The following is a 19,164-nucleotide window of genomic DNA, read 5'->3' on the forward strand; positions in this document are numbered from 1 at the left end:
GAAAAAACATAACAAAAGAGCCTCACCCTGTAGATGTGTTTATTTGAGGGGGCACTTTGCTCACTTCACACCCCTCCCCCAACCCCGACTCTCACCCCCCGTCCAGGGCGGCAGAGAGACTGGGGGTGACCACGGGGCCTCTTGCCCTTCAATCCCTGTTCCTTCTGTTCATCGTTTCAGCAAACAGCAGTGATGGGCTTGTTTCGGGCGAGCCCCCAGCAAGGTTTTATGCTCCCTTTCCTCTTTATTTTGTTCTTGGGGTGACCTTCACGCCGCAACCCCGCCATTTCTAAGTGCATGACTCAGCATTTGTACATCCACAAGGTTTGTCTCTACCAGCAACCTCCACTTTCAAAACTTTATCACAAAACACTCCCTACCCAGCTAACACTTTCTTGGAAGTTTGTATTGTGTTTATTTTCACTACGTCACACATGCACATGGTCCAGAATTTGAAAGAAGCAAAGCTTTGGAGGGTGAAAATTCTCCCTCTGGCCAGCCCCTGGCTCTGTATCTGTGGCTAGTCCCAGAGGACCTGGCCTCCCATAAACATGTACACACACACACACACACACACACACACACACACTACTTTTCCTTCCACATGTGACTGCATGCCATACACTTGCCGCCTGGTTTCTACTTCCCGTTGCATCTTGGGGCCGCGGAGAGCTCCATGCTGGCGGGACATGACCAGTGAGCAATGAGCTCTGTGCTTCATACCCTTTTCAGGTACGAAGGGTGCAGCGTGGCTAGCCTGTGTCAGCATCACTGCACGCGGCCGTCGTCTCTGTGGGATGCACCCAGAAGTGGCATGTGGGTCAAAGACAGTAAGCAAGCACCTGTGGTTTCAGTGACACACTGATAAGCGCCCCCCCAGGTGGCCAGGTCATGATCCTCCAACAGACGTGGCTTCCTCAGCACTCCCTGCATTAAGTGTCCCATGCACGTGGCACCCTGATTCCTCCAGGCGCCGGGCAAGTAGGTCTTATTATAAAACCCCAATTTACAGATAAAGAAACTGAGGCCCAAAGAGGATATGTGAAGGGTTGAAGGGACAGAGGGAGGATTCATGCCTGGGCTCTGCTCCCAGCCTCCGACCACCCAGCCTCTCTCAGGGAGTCTGCAGCCCCTGTCCCAGAGTAGGGAGAATCACAGAGACCCCATCGTCTCACTCGCGCCAAGACTGGGGGTGTCCCCTGAGGTCTTATCAGCTCTGGGCCCACCTGTGGCCCACTCATTACCAATGTCAGCTTCCCCAGGGGGAGCTAAGTGGCCCAATCATGGTTTCCTCTGTGGACCACTCTTGTGGGAAGCCACGGAGTCCCAGTGGCCAAGGGAAACAGTGAGGTCAGGGAGCGGGGTGGCAAAAGGCTAGAGATGAAAGAAGGGGTACCCAGGGGCAGCTGCTGGTTTGGGGGAGCAGCCCCATCCTTGGCCTCCCTGGAGGGCCATGGACAGGTCTCCCCATGCGACAGTGGGCTCCCAGCGGGAGAGGGGGCTGGGAGGACCTGGAAGGGGCCTGGCCTTCACCTACCTGGGGAGACTTGTTCAGAGGGAGGGGCCCACGCTTCGGTCAGAGCTGGGTGGGGGGGACCCCGGAGGTGCTGGCGCAAGACCAGTTCCTTGTGTGGAGAAGGGCGGCAGGCAGTGACATCAGCACAGATAGAGATGTCTTGCTCTGTTTGAGGTGGGCTGAAAAGAGTCAGAGGGTAGCTTTGTGTGTCTCAGGCATGCCAGGCCCACTGAATGTTATACTTGTGGGTTAGGCCCAGTGGGATTTCACCAAATGAATAAATCCCTTCTCCCCATGTTCCTGACAAAGAAGGAACATGGGAGAAAGGCCTACCTCCAGCCTCTGTGCTTTACCGTGGGGACTAGTGGCAAAATGAGCCCAGGACCCGTAAGGACAGTGGATGACGCCAAACCTGCAATGCTCAGTGAGCCATCGATGTGACACACTGACTTCCCGACTTTTCTTTTTCTATTTTTTGTCCGTGCCACGCGGCATGCGGGATCTAAATTCCCTGACCAGGGATCGAACTTGTGCCCCCTGCAGTGGAAGCTCGAATTCTTAACCACTGGACCACCAGGAAGTCCCCAACTTTTCTAGAAATGTTGCTGCTTTACATTTTCCACATCACAGGCTTCCCGTAGCAGCAAAAATGCTCAGGACAGAAGCAACCAAGATTTCTTTTCAGTAGATGAACGGGTAAATAAACTGCAGTCCATCCAGACAATGGACCGTTACTCAGCACTAAGAAGAAATGAGCTATCAAGCCATGAAAAGACTGGAGGAACCTTAAATGCATATTATTAAGTGAAGGAAGCCAATCAGAAAAGGCTACATATGGTGTGATTCCAACTCTATGACATTCTAGAAAAGGCAAAACTATGGGGACAGTAAAAAGATCGCTCGTTGCCGGGGGTGAGGATGGGGCTGACTAGGTGGAGCACAGAGGATTCTTAGGGCAAAGAAACAACTCTGTATGGTCCCACAATATGGTGGGTACATGTCATTACACATTTGTCCAAATTCATAGAAGGTACAAAACCAAGAGTGAATGCTGATGTAAACTGTAGACTCTGGGTGATGATGACAGATCAGTGTGGGTTCATCGATGGTAAAAAATCAATGGTACATCACGCTGGTGGGGATGTAGATAATGGGGAGGCTGTGCCTGGTTAAGGGCAGGGAGTATACGGGACTCTCGGTGCTTTCTGCTCAGTTTTGATATGAGCCGTGTTGAGAGCACGGACCCTTGACGTGACGTGGTGAAAACAGCAGCTCCAAGAGGACAAAGACTCTGGTCTCCCTTGTTCGTTGCTGTTTCTCAGCGCCTAGAATGAGGCCTGGCACTCAGCAGCTACTGCAGAAGAACTTGTTTAGTGAATGAAAACATTAATCAGAAGCAATAGAAAAATAAGTAATAACACACTCCGGGAAATTTTAAAGCCACAGGGAGACGTGAAGAGAAGACACTCCAGGATACTTTAAAGCCACAGGGAGACGCGAAGAGAAGAAACCCAGAGGTTTTGGTAAAACCTGATATATGTGTACTACCTAGTTTTAATGACCTTTGCAGGCCCTTTTAGGAAAATTCTTTAAATATATTTTGAATAACATTGCTTTATTTGTACATGCAAATACTTGTTACAATGTGTGAAAGTTCACTCCAGCAGCAATGAGCACACCTGGCACCCAGACCTTAGTCTCTTACACCATCTCCAATAAGAGGAACCAGGGCTCCTTGGAAAACACCTAGCGGGAAACGTGCAGGATGAGCCCCGGGCATCTTGCAGTGCCTGCAGTGAGGAGGTGCCGAAAACCCCACCCCCATTGATGGGGGTACGTAAGGGGACACATGGAAGGCTTTGAGCAACAGAATAAAAAAATATAGTTTTGCACTATAACTCAAAGTATAAAATAAATGTATAAAGTATAAAATAAAATAAATTTATAAATAAATTATAAATAATTTATTTATAAATAAATTAAAGTTATAAATTAAATATAATAAAATAAATTAAAATAAAATAAATTAAGTGGGGGAGAAAAAAAAATCTCTTTGCAGAGTTCCAAATAATTTATGTCGATACTGTCCCCTCAAGGGGGGGAAGCATACACCCCCCTTAAGCGTGGGCCACGCATGGTGACATCCCACCCCCAGAGAGAACAGGATGGAAAGGGGGAGAAAGAGGAACTCCCCAGTGGAGACACCTGACAGACACACCTCAGCCAAGTGACCAAGGGCACAGCCACGGTGAGGAGTCATGTTGAGAGCACAGGCCCTGAAGGGATGTAATGAGAAGGGCACTTTCCCTCTGTGGTCTTCCTCCCCCAAACCCACAAGCCCAGACTAATAATGAGAAAGACATCAGACAAACTAGCAGAGGGACAGTCTGCACCTCCTTGCCCAGCCCTCCTTCAAACCGTCGGGGTCGTTCAAACCAGGAAAGTCTGAGAGACCGTCCCAGCCAAGAGCAGCCAGAGGAGATGTGGTGACTAAATGTCCCACGTGGGATCCGAGACAAGTCCTGGAGCAGCAGGAGGGCATGATGTTAAAACTGGGGAAACCTGAATAAAGTATTCACTTTGCTTAATAATAGTGTATTAATAATGATTTATCAATATTGGCTCATTAATTGTAACAAATGTCCCATAAGATGTTCCCAATAGGGGAATTCCCTGGTGGTCCAGCGGTTAAGACTCCACGCTTCCACTGCAGGGGGCCCAGGTTCAATCCCTGGCTGGGGAACTAAGATCCTGCAGTCTGCGTGGTGCAGCCAAGTAAAATAATAAAGAGAATTAAAAAAAAAAAAAAAAGGTGTTCCCGATAGAACACACTGGATATGAGGTATATGGGAGCTCTATCAGTGCAGTTTCTTTTTGCATCTACAGCTGTTCTAAGAAAATAAAGTCTATTTAAAAATTTTGTAAAAGGAAGGTTTTTTTTTTTTTAATCTTTTTTACTTTTTTGGCCGCACTGTGCAGCACGCGGGATTTTAGTTCCCCGACCAGGGACTGAACCCATGACCCCTGCAGTGGAAACTCAGAGTCTTAACCACTGGACCGCCAGGGAAGTCCTGTTTTCAATTTTTATTTTATTTTTCAAAGCAAGTTTTGTATTCATACAAGAATATAAACCTATTTATACTTCATTTATTATTTTTCATTTATTTATTTTAAAATTATTTATTTTTGACTGGGTTGGGTCTTTGTTGCTGCGTGGGGGCTTTCTCTAGTTGCTGTAAGCCAGGGCTACTCTTTGTTGTGGTGTGTGGGCTTCTCACTGCGGTGGCTTCTCTTGTTGAGGAGCAAGGGCTCTAGGCGCGCGGGCTTCAGTCGTTGTGGCTCTCCAGCTCTAGAGTGCAGGCTCAGTAGTTGTGGCACACAGGCTTAGTTGCTCCACGGCATGCGGGATCTTCCCGGACCAGAGCTTGAACCCGTGTCTCCTGCATTGGCAGGCGGATTCTTAACCACTGAGCCACCAGGGAAGCCCTACTTCATTTTTTTTAATTATTCTTTTTTTCTGGTTTAGGAAGTAGTGCCTATTTATTTTAAAACTGGAAAACACTGAAAACCCAAAGAAGAACCAAAGCACCTCGGACGTGACAGTGGGGCATCTCAGGCTTTTACTCAGCCTTTCTCTCTCTTCAGAGGCACATGTGCCCACAGGTCCTTTTGTCTTCACGCAGATCGCTGCCCTTGTGATCTCCCACCACGTTACCTGATCTTCTATGAGGCGACTTCAGGGCATCCTAAGTGTCCCACATGTGGATGTGCTCAAGTTTACTCCCCAATCCCTACTGATGAACTTTAAGTGATTTCCAGCCAAATTTACTTTGTTGATATTTCCACGCTGTGGGAAGCTGTCAATTTAGAATCGCTCTGTTTCTGAAATTGTAACACGTTAGCAAAGCTCACGAGCAGAAAACATTGTCACCAAGTAGCCCAGTGGCCAAGCAGCTGGGAGTTGGTGTCTAGAATTGGGAGCATGGCCTATGGCAGGGTCCAGGAAGCCTCGCCATGGTCCAGCCATGAAGCAGCCGCCCAGACCGTGGTGGGGACCCCGAGCTACCCTGGGCCCTGTGGGCGGGCAGAGCTAGAACGGCAAAGCAAGGAAAGATGATTTTGTTGTGATTTGTTCTCAGATTCTCACGGCCTCTTTCAGAGAAGGAGCTGATAATTTTTAAATTATTTATTATTATTATTTTTTAAAGAATCATTTTTATTTATTTTTGGTTGCGTTGGGTCTTTTTTGCTGCATGTGGGCTTTCTCTAGCTGTGGAGAGCGGGGGCTCCTCTTCATTGCAGTGCGTATGCCTCTCATTGCAGTGGCTTCTCTTGTTGCATAGCACGGGCTCTAGGTGCACGGGCTTCAGTAGCTGAGGCACACGGGCTCAGTAGTTGTGGCTCGCGGGCTCTAGAGGCCGCTGGCTGGGACACTTCAAAAAATTCAGTGTTATGAAATATTTAAAAAGCAGAGACTATTCCAGAATAAAGGAAAATGAGAGACATGACAGCCAAATGCAATGTATAATTCCAATCAGATCCTGGTGCAAAAATTAAAAATGCTATAAAGTGTAGTTTGGGGGCAGGTGGGGGAAAACTGCAGGACTGTATATTAGGTGATCATTCGTCATTTTCCCAAGTGTGGTCGCTGTGTTCAGGCTCTGTAGGAAAACGGCCTTGCTTTTAGGAGGTGTCCGTGGAAGTATCTAGGGGAGAACTGTCATATCTCCAGAATTAATTAATGTTATTATTAATTATTAATGGGGGGGAGAGAGAGCACAAACAGGGTAAAGTATTAATTATTCTTTTTTTTTTTGGCTGCAGCCCGCGGCATGCGGAACTCCCCTGACCAGGGATTGAACCCTGCACCCCCTGCAGTGGAAGCACGGAGTCTTAACCACTGGACCACCAGGCAAGTCCCAAAATATTAATAATTCTTAAATCTGGGTGAAAGATATATGAGTGCTCATTGTGCTATTTTGCAACTCTTCTGTAAATTTGAAATTTTCCTAAATGAAAAGTTGGGGGAAATACACATAAGGCTGTATATATAGTGTGAGAGGGGATTGGTTCCAGGACCCCCTAGGATACCAAAATCCACTGATGCCCAAGTCCCTTGTACAAAATGGCATAGTATTTGTGTATAACTTATGCACATCCTCCCGTACACTTTATTTTTATTTATTTATTTATTTATTGGTCAAATTGCTCGGCTTGTGGGATCTTAGTCACCCGACCAGGGATTGAACCTAGGGACACGGCAGTGAAAGTCTCAAGTCCTAAGCACTGGACCGCCAGGGAATTCCCCTCCCATATACTTTAACTTATCTCTAGATGACTTATAATACCTAATAGAAAGTCAATGCTATGTAAATAGTTCCTGGCTCATGCCAAATTCAAGCTTTGGTTTTTGGAACATTCTGGAATTTTTTCCCCCAATATTTTCAATCTGCTGTTGGTTGAATCCGTGGATAGGGAACCTGTGGATACAGAGGGCCAACTGTATACACGGGATGTTCATAGGGGTTGAATCTAGGAGATAGAATTACAGGCAAATTAATTACAGGCAGATTAATTGCTGGCAATCTTTCCTTCTCTTTTTCTGTGCTGATTGGGCCTGAGCGTGTACTACTTTTACAGTCAGAAAAATTTCTTTTCCTTTTCAAAAACATTTCATATACTTTTAATATTTTAGACTAAAACTGGGAGAGTTGAATTTTTCCTAGGTGTTTACATGTCTAGGAGAGACAAGTAAAGTGCTCCATTATGATCCCCCCAAATAATAACTAAAACTTAACTCCCCCAGGTCAGGCTGGGGGCTGTGAGAAGAATGAGGGTGGGCACCCATGGGAGGGGGCACAGGATCTCCACTCCCCTTTCCCACCACCTCCCAGGAATCCGAGCTGAGTGTGGGCCAAGGGACAATGACAATGGGGTCCCGAAACCATCCCAGCTCTGAACCGAGCCCTGCAGGGCTCCCAGATCCCCCACTGCCGCCCTCTCCTCCCTGTGCCCCTCCCCCTTGAAGCTGCTAGAGCTGGGTCGCCTGGTCCTCTCTGCTCTTCTCCCTCCCCCTCCCCCACGGGCAGTGGCACCGACTGACCGACAGAAGCAGGTGCTTTGGAGGTGGGGGTGGTGCCAGCAGCCAAGGGGTTAATGGTCCTGGCAGGGGCTCGATGGATCACAAGGGTCAGATGTCCCTCCTGGATAGGGACAGGCACAGGCACGCAAGCTGCTATTCCCGGGCTCTGATCACGGTCACCTATTTATAGAGCTGGGGGGGCCTCGGCCCTCCCCACACAGGCGGTGGAGAGGCTGCTCTGCTGCAATGTCACCAGCGTCACTGCCACTGCAGGCTGCTGGCGTGTGCCGCTGCCGCAGGCTCCGGGGCCACCAGGCACCGTGTGAAGCAGAGACTCGGCCGGCCACATGGGCAGCACCATGGAGCCCCCCGGGGGTGGGTACCTGCACCTGGGCGCTGTGACATCGCCTGTGGGCACGGCCCGCGTGCTGCAGCTGGCCTTTGGCTGCACCACTTTCAGCCTGGTGGCCCACCGGGGCGGCTTCGATGGCGTCCAGGGCACCTTCTGCATGGCCGCCTGGGGCTTCTGCTTCGCGCTCTCGGTCCTGGTGGTGGCTTGTGAGTTCACCCGGCTGCACAGCTGCCTGCGCCTGTCCTGGGGAAACTTCACAGCAGCCTTCGCCATGCTGGCCACGCTGCTATCCGCCACAGCTGCGGTCATCTACCCACTGTACTTCACCCAGCTGGAGTGCCTACCCGAGCCCGCGGGCTGCACAGCCAGGGACTTCCGCCTAGCAGCCAGCGTCTTCGCCGGGCTCCTCTTCCTGGCCTATGCCACGGAGGTGGCCCTGACCCGGGCCCGGCCAGGCCAGGTGGCCAGCTACATGGCCACAGTGTCGGGACTCCTCAAGATCGTCCAGGCCTTTGTGGCCTGCATCATATTTGGGGCGCTGGTCCACGACAGCCGCTACGGGCGCTACGTGGCCACCCAGTGGTGTGTGGCCGTCTACAGCCTGTGCTTCCTGGCCACAGTGGCCGTGGTGGCCCTGAGCGTGATGGGCCACACGGGGGGCCTGGGCTGCCCCTTCGACCGTGTAGTGGTGGTGTATACCTTCCTGGCTGTGCTCCTCTACCTCAGTGCTGCAGTGATCTGGCCTGTCTTCTGCTTCGACCCCAAGTACGGTGAGCCTGGGCGCCCCCCCGACTGCCTGAGGGGCAGCTGCACCTGGGACAGCCAGCTGGTGGTGGCCACCTTCACCTATGTCAACCTGCTCCTCTACGTCGCTGACCTGGCTTACTCCCAGAGGATCCGCTTCGTGCCTACCTTGTAGCCCGACAGGCAGCGGCCCACCCACCTCTGCTCTCCAGGGGCTCAGGCACCATGGGGGACCCAGGTGAGCCCAGACCTCCAGAGACAAGCCAGAGGGAGGCAGCCAGTAGAGCCATGACTGGGCTTCTGGCAGTGCTCAGCAGCTCATCTCGGGGAGGGGCAGAGGGGGGACAGAACAGGTCACGGGGAAGGAGTCTCTGCCAGGCAGCTCCCAGCCCCTCTCTCTCCATGTCTATCTCTCTTTGTCTCTCTCTGTCTCTCTCCATCTCGCTTCATTTGCTGGCACACCCTGCCTCCGTGCTGGCCACTGTAACACATGAGAAGACTTTGAAGCAGGTGCTGTTGTGACCCACTTTGCAGATGGGGACCTTGAGGCTAGGATTAAGAAGTTGGCCCCAAGCGTCCATAAACGTCTGGAGACCACATTTGGGCTGAGTAAACTAAGTAGTGTGAAAAAGGAGCGTGGTGAGCCTGCGCTTCCTCTAGCCTTGAAGGGGCAGTTCCTGGAAACCTGGAAGGACAGCTATCCAAGCACGGCCCTGCTGGGGTATCTGTGCCAACTCGAGGAGGAGCTGGGAATCAGGACCCCGCCTTGCCGCCTCTCAGCGGCCACAGTTTTGGAAGCTGAGCAAGGACTGTGGTGTGGTCACACAGGGCAGCCTCATCATGCTGGAGACAGTGCAGGCTTGGAGGGACCCATGGGGCGGCAACACTGACAAGAGCACAGCATGCTAAGGAGAAGCTGGGTTCCCACCCAGGCAGGGAGCCGCCACTGGGCCCCTGCTGTCTGCCCCGATGCGGCAGCTTCTGCAGTGCCTGCCATGGGCCCCGGGGGGCTGGCCTAGGGCAGCCCTGACCCAGGGGAGGACCAGCCTGGGGCAGCCACTGGGGCATGGAGCCTGGGCACCAGGCATCACCCTGGTGCTCACAGGCCCACCACCTCTGTTCAAGTGTTCATTTGCCTGGCTGCCAACCACGAGGGCCTCCTGGGGCCATTGCCCTCCACACTCCAGGGAGCTTCTCCCACTCAAGAACCCAGACTGGGCCAGCCCAGAGCAGCGCACTAGCTGCCGAAGCACAGCAGCCGCTCAGCCCATAGACTGGCCCCTGGCCTTGAGCAGGAACTAAACACCAACGCTGATTTGCATGGAGAAGTTTCTGCTTAGGGGGTGGTAGCCAGAGGGGGTGGTGGCCAGCTGTACCTCCTGGGTCATCCACCAGCATGTTCCCAGAGAAGAGACTAGACTGGGCTTGGCTGAGGAAGGAGGCAGCTGCGGGAGGGCTGGGGCACTCTGGGGGTAAGAGTGGTCTCCTGAGGAAGTAGTGTCCTCTCCCCAGGTGGGTGACAGCAAAGGGGAGGATGGGGGTGGGGAGCTCTCGGCACTCACCACCACCGCTGGGGTTTCCAAGGGCCCTGGGCATAGCAGTGGGCAGAGGGGCTGCTACACTCGTGGCAGCAGAGTCCAAGCAGCTGTTAGGCACGGGGTCCAAGGGCTCCCTGTGCTGGCACCATGCACAGTGTGAGAGAAGTGGCCTGCCTGCCCGCTGGGGAGGGCACACGCACAGGGGTCCTTTACCTGGAGAGGCCCGTCTTCAGCAGCAGATCCCTGAGGGGGCAGGGGCCCCTGTGTCCTGAGGCATCCTGAGGGCCCTGCTGGCTGAGGGAGGGTGGGGGTTGGGAGTGTGTTACCAGGTGACAAAGGAGCATATGGGCCACACCCTTCCCAGCTCACAGGGAGGCCTAGACAGTCTTCCTTTTCTAATCAAATTTCTGAAATGAGTTAACCGTCACCAACTCCCAATTTCCTCACTGTCCTATGGACTTCTGCCCCCAGAGCTCCACCCACCCTAAGTTTCAAAGATCCTGAGGGGGAGAGAGAGGAGGCAAGGGGTTCCAGGGCTCAAGATAAGCATGGCAGATGTCATCTGGCCTCCGGGAGGCTGCCCTGGGGATTGTCTTCATGCTATTCTCTCCCTGGATCAGAGGACTCTTGCTCTTTGGAGGAAGGAGTTATTTGTTGTTGTCACTTGAGAAACAATACTTTTTAAAGGATGGACTCTGTTCTCTGATTATATACAGTCAAAATGGAGTGGGACCCCCAAGTTTGCGTCTATGGGTTTGAGTCTGGGCCACTCCCTGAACAGTCCACTTTGGACCGGATCTTACTATAGCTCCTCCCTCAGAGGGTGAGTACTGAACACCAGAATAAACATACGAGGAGGCCTGGACATCTGCCGCGTACACACGCTCACTACACAGTGGTCTGGTGGTGTTGATGTTGGTCATTATTATGTCAAGAACTCACAGCCCTGCTTCTGCGGCACAATCGTCCAAGTAACACTGCAATTACATTTCAGAAGAGTCTGTCGTCACTTAAGATACAGAACCGAAAAAATAAAGCAGCTCGCCCCCTCCCCTGGTGGGGGGATGGGATGTCAATGATGATGCTTCTTACTTTGCCCTTAACCCTGCTGCCGACTGGGACCCCAGACTATCCTGAAACCCAAATGCAGACTCCGCTAAGACGAGCCCTGAGCACATCCTCAGGGGGAGATGACTAGAGCTTTTTTCTTCGGAAAACCTAGGGTCAAAAAATTCCAGACCCTTCAGATGAGATGTCAGGAGACATGGGTGCTCCGTGGAAACTGGGGGCACTAGGGGGTCATCTTCCTCTATCTACTGGTTGACCACCACCCACCGTGAGAGCCTGTTTGAGGAGGTTCACGTGGTAACAGGCCAGTGGCCCCCAGTGTCATGCAGTTTTCAAAGGGCGCCTGAGCCTTAGAAGAGACTTGGAGAGCAGAAACCCCAGGTGGGAAGGAGGGAGTCCAGATCTCAGGGGGACCGACCTAGACCTCCCAGATGCCTCCCCGCTTTGAGATTCTGAGAAGGTCCGGGCTATGTCGCCAGTTTCCAAACCCGAGTGAGGGCCACGCCGTCACGGACGCCAGCCTGACGTGCCCGTGTCCATGTCCAACGACAGGGCCCCGAGAGAAGAGTCCTAGCCCAGGGCCACTCTTTGAGGGCCCAGCTCCTGCCGCCCCTCCCCCGGTGCCCTCAGTCCTCAGGCGCGGTCCCGGGGGATGCGGGTGGGGGCGGCGAGGGTTTCGATGCGCTGGGGCCGAGACTGCAGGCGCAGGTTCGGGAGTGCGGGGGCGACTGGACCCAGCGGGAGGGGGCGGGGTGAGCGGATGATGCAACTGCCCCTCGGCGCCTCCCGCGCCCCCAGATTGGCCAGTTCCAGGGCGGCCGCGCCGCGGATTGGCTGGGGCGGGGGGGCCTCTCCGGCGCTGAGTGCCGCGTGGCGGGCGCGCAGCTGCGGACAGGGGGAGACTCGCACCGAGTAACTGGGTATTTGGGAGCCAAGCTGTGGGTCGGGGTTCGGCTCGGGCGGGCGGTGGTGCCGCCGGGCAGAGGGAAATGTAAGTCCGCGCACTCGCCTCCGGCGTCGGGGGGGCTCGGACCTGGGGGAGCGTGGGCGTGGGGAGGGGATTCGGGCGTGGGGGCGTCCCCCTACCCCATGCCTCTTCCCGACCCTTTCCGGAGGCTGGCTCACCCCTCTCTGCCCCCTGTCTGGGACCCGCAGGAGCAGGTCGGGACGCTGCGGTGGGCGGGGGCACCGGAGCGGGGGAGAGTTAGACCCGCTGGGATGGGGGTCACCGGTCGGCGGTGGAGTGGCCAAGCCTGGCACTGTCCGCCTAACTTCTTGTTCTGGATTCTGCCCATCTTCCCGCAGCTGCTCCTGCGGAGACGGTGCCAGCTGTGAGGGCAGTGGGCGCAGGCCTCCAGACACCATGAGCGTGGGCTTCATCGGGGCTGGCCAGCTGGCCTTTGCCCTGGCCAAGGGCTTCACAGCAGCCGGTAGGCGCTGCGGCCAGGAAGGGGCCAAGCGTGAGAGGGTGGGCCAGTTACTCTTCCCCAGGCTGCGAGGTGAGGGTGGAGTCTGCATTAACGTGCCTCATTTGAGCACTGTGGGAAACGGTAGCCTTGGAAGGTTTGGGGTAAGGCAGGGTTTGCTGTCTTATCCTGGGTGGTGCGATTTCTGTTCTTCCTGAGGATGTGGTGGAGGGACACCAAGACTGGCCTTGAGGGAGGAACTCTGTCTCTCACAGGTGTCCTGGCTGCCCACAAGATAATGGCCAGCTCCCCAGACATGGACCTGGCCACTGTTTCTGCCCTCAGGGTAGGTGCAGGGTGGAGGGTGACCAGTCAGTATTTCTAGAGGCCAGTGTGTGATAGCCTTGACCCTGGAAGGCCAGGAGTAGCAGCCCCAGAGGGAGGCACCATGCCACAGTCCCCCACGCCAATGAGAAGAGGGTCCCTGGGCTGGAGTATTTAAAAGGCCCTGCTTCCTGGCTTGCAGATGGGTCCCCTCCCTATGCTTTTGGGAACTTGGTGACTGGCACATGTGCCGCTGGTGGTCAGGAATGGGGTTCCCCAAGTGGAGCCACCACAGGGGATCACAGTATGGGGGCCAGGAGAGACCACCTGGGGGCTGAATACAGTTTCAGTTTGCCATAACTGAGTGAGGGTTCCATGTCCAAGGGTGGGGGCAGGCTACCAGCTTGAGACCACTATCCACACCACCACTTGCACTTGACGAGGTGGTCAGGGGTTTGGGGGCTGCAGCCCTAGGTGGGGTGGGCTGGGACTGTGGTTTGGATGCAGTTTCGCTTGTCCGCCCACAAAAAAAATATCTTCCAGATCAGGATGCTTCCTCCACTTTTGGGTGGGAAGGGCAGTTAGACGGTGTCAGAGCCCCGTGCCTTGAGCCCCCAGCCCTGCCATGCCCACGTTCCCATCATCCTCTGTGCTGTTCTACACGAGGGGCTCTCGGCCTGCGGGGATACTAAGGGGGCCAGCCAGCCACATACAGCAGGCTGAGCTCGCCTTGGCGCTCCCTGCAGAAGATGGGGGTGAGCCTGACGCCCCACAACAAGGAGACCGTGCAGCACAGTGACGTGCTCTTCCTGGCGGTGAAACCACACATTATCCCTTTCATCCTGGATGAGATTGCCGCTGACATTGAGGATCGGCACATCGTGGTGTCCTGTGCAGCTGGCGTTACCATCAGCTCCATCGAGAAGGTGGGCACTGCGGGTCAGGGTCCGGCGGGGTCTGGAGATGGGGAGGAAGTGTGCACTGCAGAGGGCTCAGGAGCCCTGTTGTGCTCCACACTTGGTTCTCCATCTTTGGAATGGGTGTGTTTGTATAGCTCACAGAACTCAGGAAGCATTCAGTTGGGTGAGCATGTTCACACCCGCACCCAGCACAGCATGCTGGGCAAGGGGCTGGGAGGGACACACAGCCAGTTTCTCCCCCAGAAGCTGACAGCGTTCCAGCCGGCCCCCAAAGTCATCCGCTGCATGACCAACACGCCGGTCGTAGTGCGGGAAGGAGCCACTGTGTATGCCACGGGCACCCACGCCCAGGTGGAGGATGGCAGGCTCCTGGAGCAGCTCATGGGCAGTGTGGGCTTCTGCACGGAGGTGGAGGAGGACCTGATTGATGCTGTCACGGGACTCAGCGGCAGCGGCCCAGCTTATGTGAGGACTGGGGAGGAGCGGGGGCAGTAGGCAGTCCCCAGGATCTCAGGGCATGTCTGCCCATCTTCCACCCTCCTCCTTGCTCTGGGCCCCTGCGGGCAGAGCTGCTGGGCTAACCACTGCCTAGAGGAAATGGTGAAAAGGCCTGGGACAGCAGCTTAGGTGCTTTCTCTCTGCAGGCATTCACAGCCCTGGATGCACTGGCTGATGGGGGCGTGAAGATGGGGCTTCCAAGGCGCCTGGCAGTCCGCCTCGGGGCCCAGGCTTTGCTGGTTAGTGTTCTTCCTGACCCTCTGGTGGGGGCCACTCCTTACCAGGACCAAGACTGGTGCTCTGGGGTGGATGGGTGGAGAGTCAGTGGGTGCTGCATTGGCTGGGGCTGGAAGCAGTACCCTCACAACCTTCAGCCCCCCCCTCTGGCTTCAGGGCGCCGCCAAGATGCTACTGGACTCCGAACAGCACCCAGGCCAGCTCAAGGACAACGTCTGCTCTCCTGGTGGGGCCACCATCCACGCCTTGCACGTGCTGGAGAGCGGGGGCTTTCGCTCCCTGCTCATCAATGCCGTGGAGGCCTCTTGCATCCGCACACGGTGGGCTCCCGCTGCTGCCTGCCCACTCAGTCATTCACTCACCAGATGTTTATCAAGCTCTGGCCTACCAGCGGGTAGGGTGCGGGGAGCCCTGAGGTTCCCTGGGGTGGCGGTGTGCAGCATCGCTCACCACTCTCCATCATCCTGTGAAGAGGGGCCCTCTGGGCCCACGCTGGGCTCCGCACGTGATTTCATCACTTGTGGCCTTCAGACTGGGGTGGTCATCCAAGCCAGGGAGGCAGACCAGGGGGAACCTCTGTGGGGCTGATGATAACACATTCCTCTTGGCCTTGCCGGGGAGACTGAGAGAGTTAGAAGCACAGGATGCGCTGGCACAACGACAGCACATGAGAGCTGAAAGAAATCCAAAGAGCAGGGGATGGACAGGCCTCCAGGATGGACAGGGCTCTTTCTCACCGTCCTACCTGCTCTCCAGTCCAAGCCCACAGGCTTCTCTGCCACTGCCTGACAGTGAGGCTAGAACGTAATGCTGCTCTCCTGGCACCAACCTGCAGGGGAGACAGATGAGGCATGTGTCCCGTGCTCAGGGCCATGAGGGCTCAGTGTCTGGGGGGCTGCTGGTAGATTCGGTGACCCTGAGCTGGCTTGAATGAGGTGAGAGGCCGCTGAACGGCAATCTAGGGGAGAGGTAGCTGGCGGCGGGAAGCGCAGGGGCAAAGGCCCTGAGGTGGGAGTGACAGCACAGCAGCACCCGAGGCTGGCAGGTGCTGGGAGCTGTGCGCTTCTTGCCACTTCCACTTGGACCCCTGGGCTCGGAAGGAGGCGGAGCCCTGGACACAGCCCTCCTCGCTGTCTCCCCAGAGAGCTGCAGTCCATGGCCGACCGGGAGAAGGTCTCACCAGCTGCCATCAAGAAGACCATCCTGGACAAGGTGAAGCTGGACTCCCCTCCCGGCACCTCACTGGCCCCTTCTGGCCACTCCAAGCTGCTGCCCCGCAGCATGGCCCCGGCAGGCAAGAGGGACTGAGGTGTCCAACCTGCCCGCAGGCCACTCTCTGCCTTTTCCTCCTGGGCTCGGAGCTCTGTGCTGGGAGTGTCTAGCCCCAGGCCTCACAGGATGTCCTCACATCCCCCGTGGCTCTGGTCCACTTGGGTCAGTGGAGCTGTAGCCAAGGAGGGGGCACATCACTTCCCAGTGGGAACCTCCATGGTCCCCAAGTGTGTCCTGGTCCAGAACAAGGAAGGATTCTCTGACCTAAGCCTCCCCCTTCCTCTGCCCCCAAACGAGGTCAGGACCACCTTCCTCCAGAGCTCAGGAGGCTTGGGGGGCTTCAGCACCCAGTGTCAGCTGGCTTGGGCTTGAGTACAAAGGTCAAGGTCCCCCCCGACCCACCCCACCCCAACCATGAAGGCCCAGCCAAGGAGAGAGCTTGATCCCACTCCTGCCCTTTCTCCACTCTCCACTCCTTCCTCAGTGTGGGAAGGGCCAGAGGGTCCCTGGAATCCAGCAAAAGGGCCCATGGTTCTTGGCCAGCGTGACATTTGAGAAAAGGGCTCCTCAGATGGTTGAACATCCGAGGCCCCAATACACTCAGGCCATCATCTCCCATTCCTGGTCCAACCAACAGATGCTGTCATTCTGTCTCTGACTTTTCAGGTTAAATAAATTGGTTTCCAGCCCCAGTGTCCTGACTTCTAACTTTGTCACCACCTGTGGAGGGAGGCCCAGACCTGTGCCAGAGGGTCATTGCTGTCCGATGTAACACTGAAGGCTGAGCCAGCAGCCCACAGGCCCAGAGCCCTGCATTCCAACGCAGCCAGTCTGGCTGGTGGGGCTGAGTCTCCAATGAGCAGAGGGGGAGGGGGCTTCTGGGGCCTCAGTCACTAGAGGCATGACTGGAAGCTGGCACTGTAGGCTGGGCTTGGGAGGCCCTGCTGTGGGAGGGGCATCAGCCTCAGCACCCTCTATGCCTCCTGGTTTGGTGGGGGCAGATGTCTCCCCGACTCACCCAGGCGAGGCCAAGGGTGGGTGAGGAAGAAGCTTCCTAGGAAAGTGTATTAGGGTTCTCCAGAGAAACAACTAGTAGGAGATGGCTTATATATATATAAGAGGGAATATAGAAACAAAAGACATTTATTATAAGGAGTTGGCTCACACAGTTATGGAGGCTAGCAGGCAGGCTGGAGACCTGGAAAGAGCCAATATTTCGATTCAAAGGCCATCAGGCAGGGAGGGCTCATGTTGCAGGTGACGTCTGAAGGCAGAGGCTGATGGAGAGTTCTGTCTTACTCTGCAGAGGGTTGGTCCTCTATTCAGGCCTTCAACTGCTTGAGTGATGCCCACCCACATATGGAGGACAATCTGCTTTATTGGTGAAAATGTTAATTTGGTCTAATGTTGAAGTCTACTGATTCACATGTTAATTTCATGCAAAAACACCCTCACAGAAACAGAATAATATCTGGTCACCCCATGGCCTAAAGGTTGATGTAAAATTAACCATCACAGGAGGCCCACAAGGTCAAAGGAGCTGCTGAGGTCAGAACCCTTTATGGGGCCAGGTGGGCTCACATTTGTTTGATCAACAGTTACTGAGCACAGAAACAGACACACACACAAACACACACCCGGGTGAGTATATCAGAGGAGCGGGGCTGGGTGTCTGTAGGGTGTTGGCAGGGGGCACCCAGGTGAAGCAGTGGGTCCCAGGAGGGGCAGGGGAGGGGACCAGGAGAGCCCCTGGGCAGAGGTTTTCCAGGAACTACATTGCAAGGTCTCAACTCCAGTTCGTTTCCTTCCCCTGGGCCTACTTAGAACCAAGGCCTGATGCAAGTGGGGTAGGAGAGGGAGCACTCTGAGGACAAGGACCCAGCCTTCCAAATCTACAGGAGACAGGAAAAACAGAGCAAGTGAGGGGCAAAACCACATACCCTTGACCCTGCCAGGGTGGCCTCCAGAGTCTAGGTCACACCCTACGTACTGACTGCCCAAGGCTCTCACGGGGCCTAGAGTCCCTACAGGGCCCTCCTAAGGCATAAGCCCCTGGCACAGGCCACCATGCTGGTGGATAGAAGCTGGCATGAGGTGGGCTGTGGGCCTCCCCTGGCAAAGTACTTGGCAGTGCAGGGAGACCCTGGCACCCTCCTCCCTCTGGGGAAAAGATGTCCCAGAAGAGATTATCCCAAAGGCCACACATCTGCCCAGGACCAAAGCTTCCCCCTGACTGTTCCCTTAAGTCAAGGCCAGTCTCACTGTTTGAGTACCTGCTGTGTGTGTCAGGTGCTGACCAATAAGACAAGGGGGGCATGCTGCTCCCACATGTGCCCTGGGTCTGGGGTCTGGAGGAAGCCAGCAGGTGGCTCTAAAGTGAAGAATCACACGTCACAGCCTGGGAGGGGGCACAGGAGTCCAGACGAGCTTTGCGGTGGGCTTTGCACCACCCCGTGAAAAACACACTGGGTTTCAGCAGGCAGGAACGTGAGCCTTGGTCCCAACCACCAAAAGCCAGATGTGGGGAAGTGGGGCAGAGCCACATGGGCCTGAGAAGGGGTGTGATGCGGGAAGAAAGCTATGAGGTCTCTGGTGTTCTGGGGAACCCCCTGCAAGTGTGAGCACAGATCTGAGCAGAGCAGGCCAGAAGGAGCCGGCAGCTGGTGGTGAGGATGCTAGAGGTCCAAAAGGACCTCTTTCTTGGCCTCAGAGGCAAGTCTTTGTGATTTAGTACAATAAAAGTTGAGGGCTTGGGCTTCTCTGGTGGCGCAGTGGTTGAGAGTCCGCCTGCTGATGCAGGGAACACGGGTTCATGCCCCTGTCTGGGAAAATCCCAGATGCCGCGGAGCAGCTAGGCCCGTGAACCATGGCCGCTGAGCCTGCGCATCCGGAGCGTGTGCTCCGCAATGGGAGAGGCCACAACAGTGACAGGCCCGTGTACCGCAACAACAACAAAAAGTTGAGGGCTTTAGAAGTCTTGCCCTGGGCATATTAAGGCCCTGTAGGTTCAGAGGGAAGCTACTGGAGTCTGGCAGAGAGAGCTGCTGACACCTTGATGTCCCCTGGCTCTGGGGGCCTCCTGGGTTGGCCTCCATCATTCATTCAGTGGCACTGAATCCCCTTGAGGACCCAGCAGCCCTCACTCATCCCTCTTTCAGCTCACCTGATTTCTACTGACCTGCCTGGCAGGGTAGGTCACCCTTCCTG

The 19,164-nt window shown here is 55.2% G+C and overlaps 2 protein-coding genes across 12 annotated transcripts; both read left to right on the forward strand.

Annotated features, from left to right (window-relative positions):
• Positions 1-7,945: 7,945 nt before the first annotated feature.
• MYADML2 (myeloid associated differentiation marker like 2) lies at positions 7,946-8,869 on the forward strand. Its single transcript, XM_032617977.1, has one exon. The coding sequence runs from the start codon at positions 7,946-7,948 to the stop codon at positions 8,867-8,869; it is 924 nt and encodes a 307-aa protein (XP_032473868.1).
• Positions 8,870-12,151: 3,282 nt separating this feature from the next.
• On the forward strand, positions 12,152-16,649 carry PYCR1 (pyrroline-5-carboxylate reductase 1). Of its 11 annotated transcripts, none has more exons than XM_032617807.1 (8): positions 12,152-12,291; positions 12,606-12,799; positions 12,982-13,052; positions 13,777-13,956; positions 14,194-14,415; positions 14,595-14,687; positions 14,842-15,005; positions 15,828-16,649. In XM_032617807.1, exons 2-8 carry the CDS (start codon positions 12,664-12,666, stop codon positions 15,991-15,993), a joined length of 1,032 nt encoding a protein of 343 aa, XP_032473698.1. In that variant the 5' UTR covers positions 12,152-12,291; positions 12,606-12,663; the 3' UTR covers positions 15,994-16,649. The 11 variants fall into 11 exon arrangements, with proteins under 11 accessions (XP_032473698.1, XP_032473700.1, XP_032473702.1 ...); XM_032617809.1 differs by having other exon boundaries at positions 12,606-12,730; XM_032617811.1 differs by having other exon boundaries at positions 12,606-12,730; positions 14,197-14,415.
• The last annotated feature ends 2,515 nt before the right edge of the window (positions 16,650-19,164 follow it).

This window comes from Phocoena sinus, chromosome 20, assembly GCF_008692025.1.
Source record: "Phocoena sinus isolate mPhoSin1 chromosome 20, mPhoSin1.pri, whole genome shotgun sequence".
NCBI classification, from domain to species: domain Eukaryota; kingdom Metazoa; phylum Chordata; class Mammalia; order Artiodactyla; family Phocoenidae; genus Phocoena; species Phocoena sinus.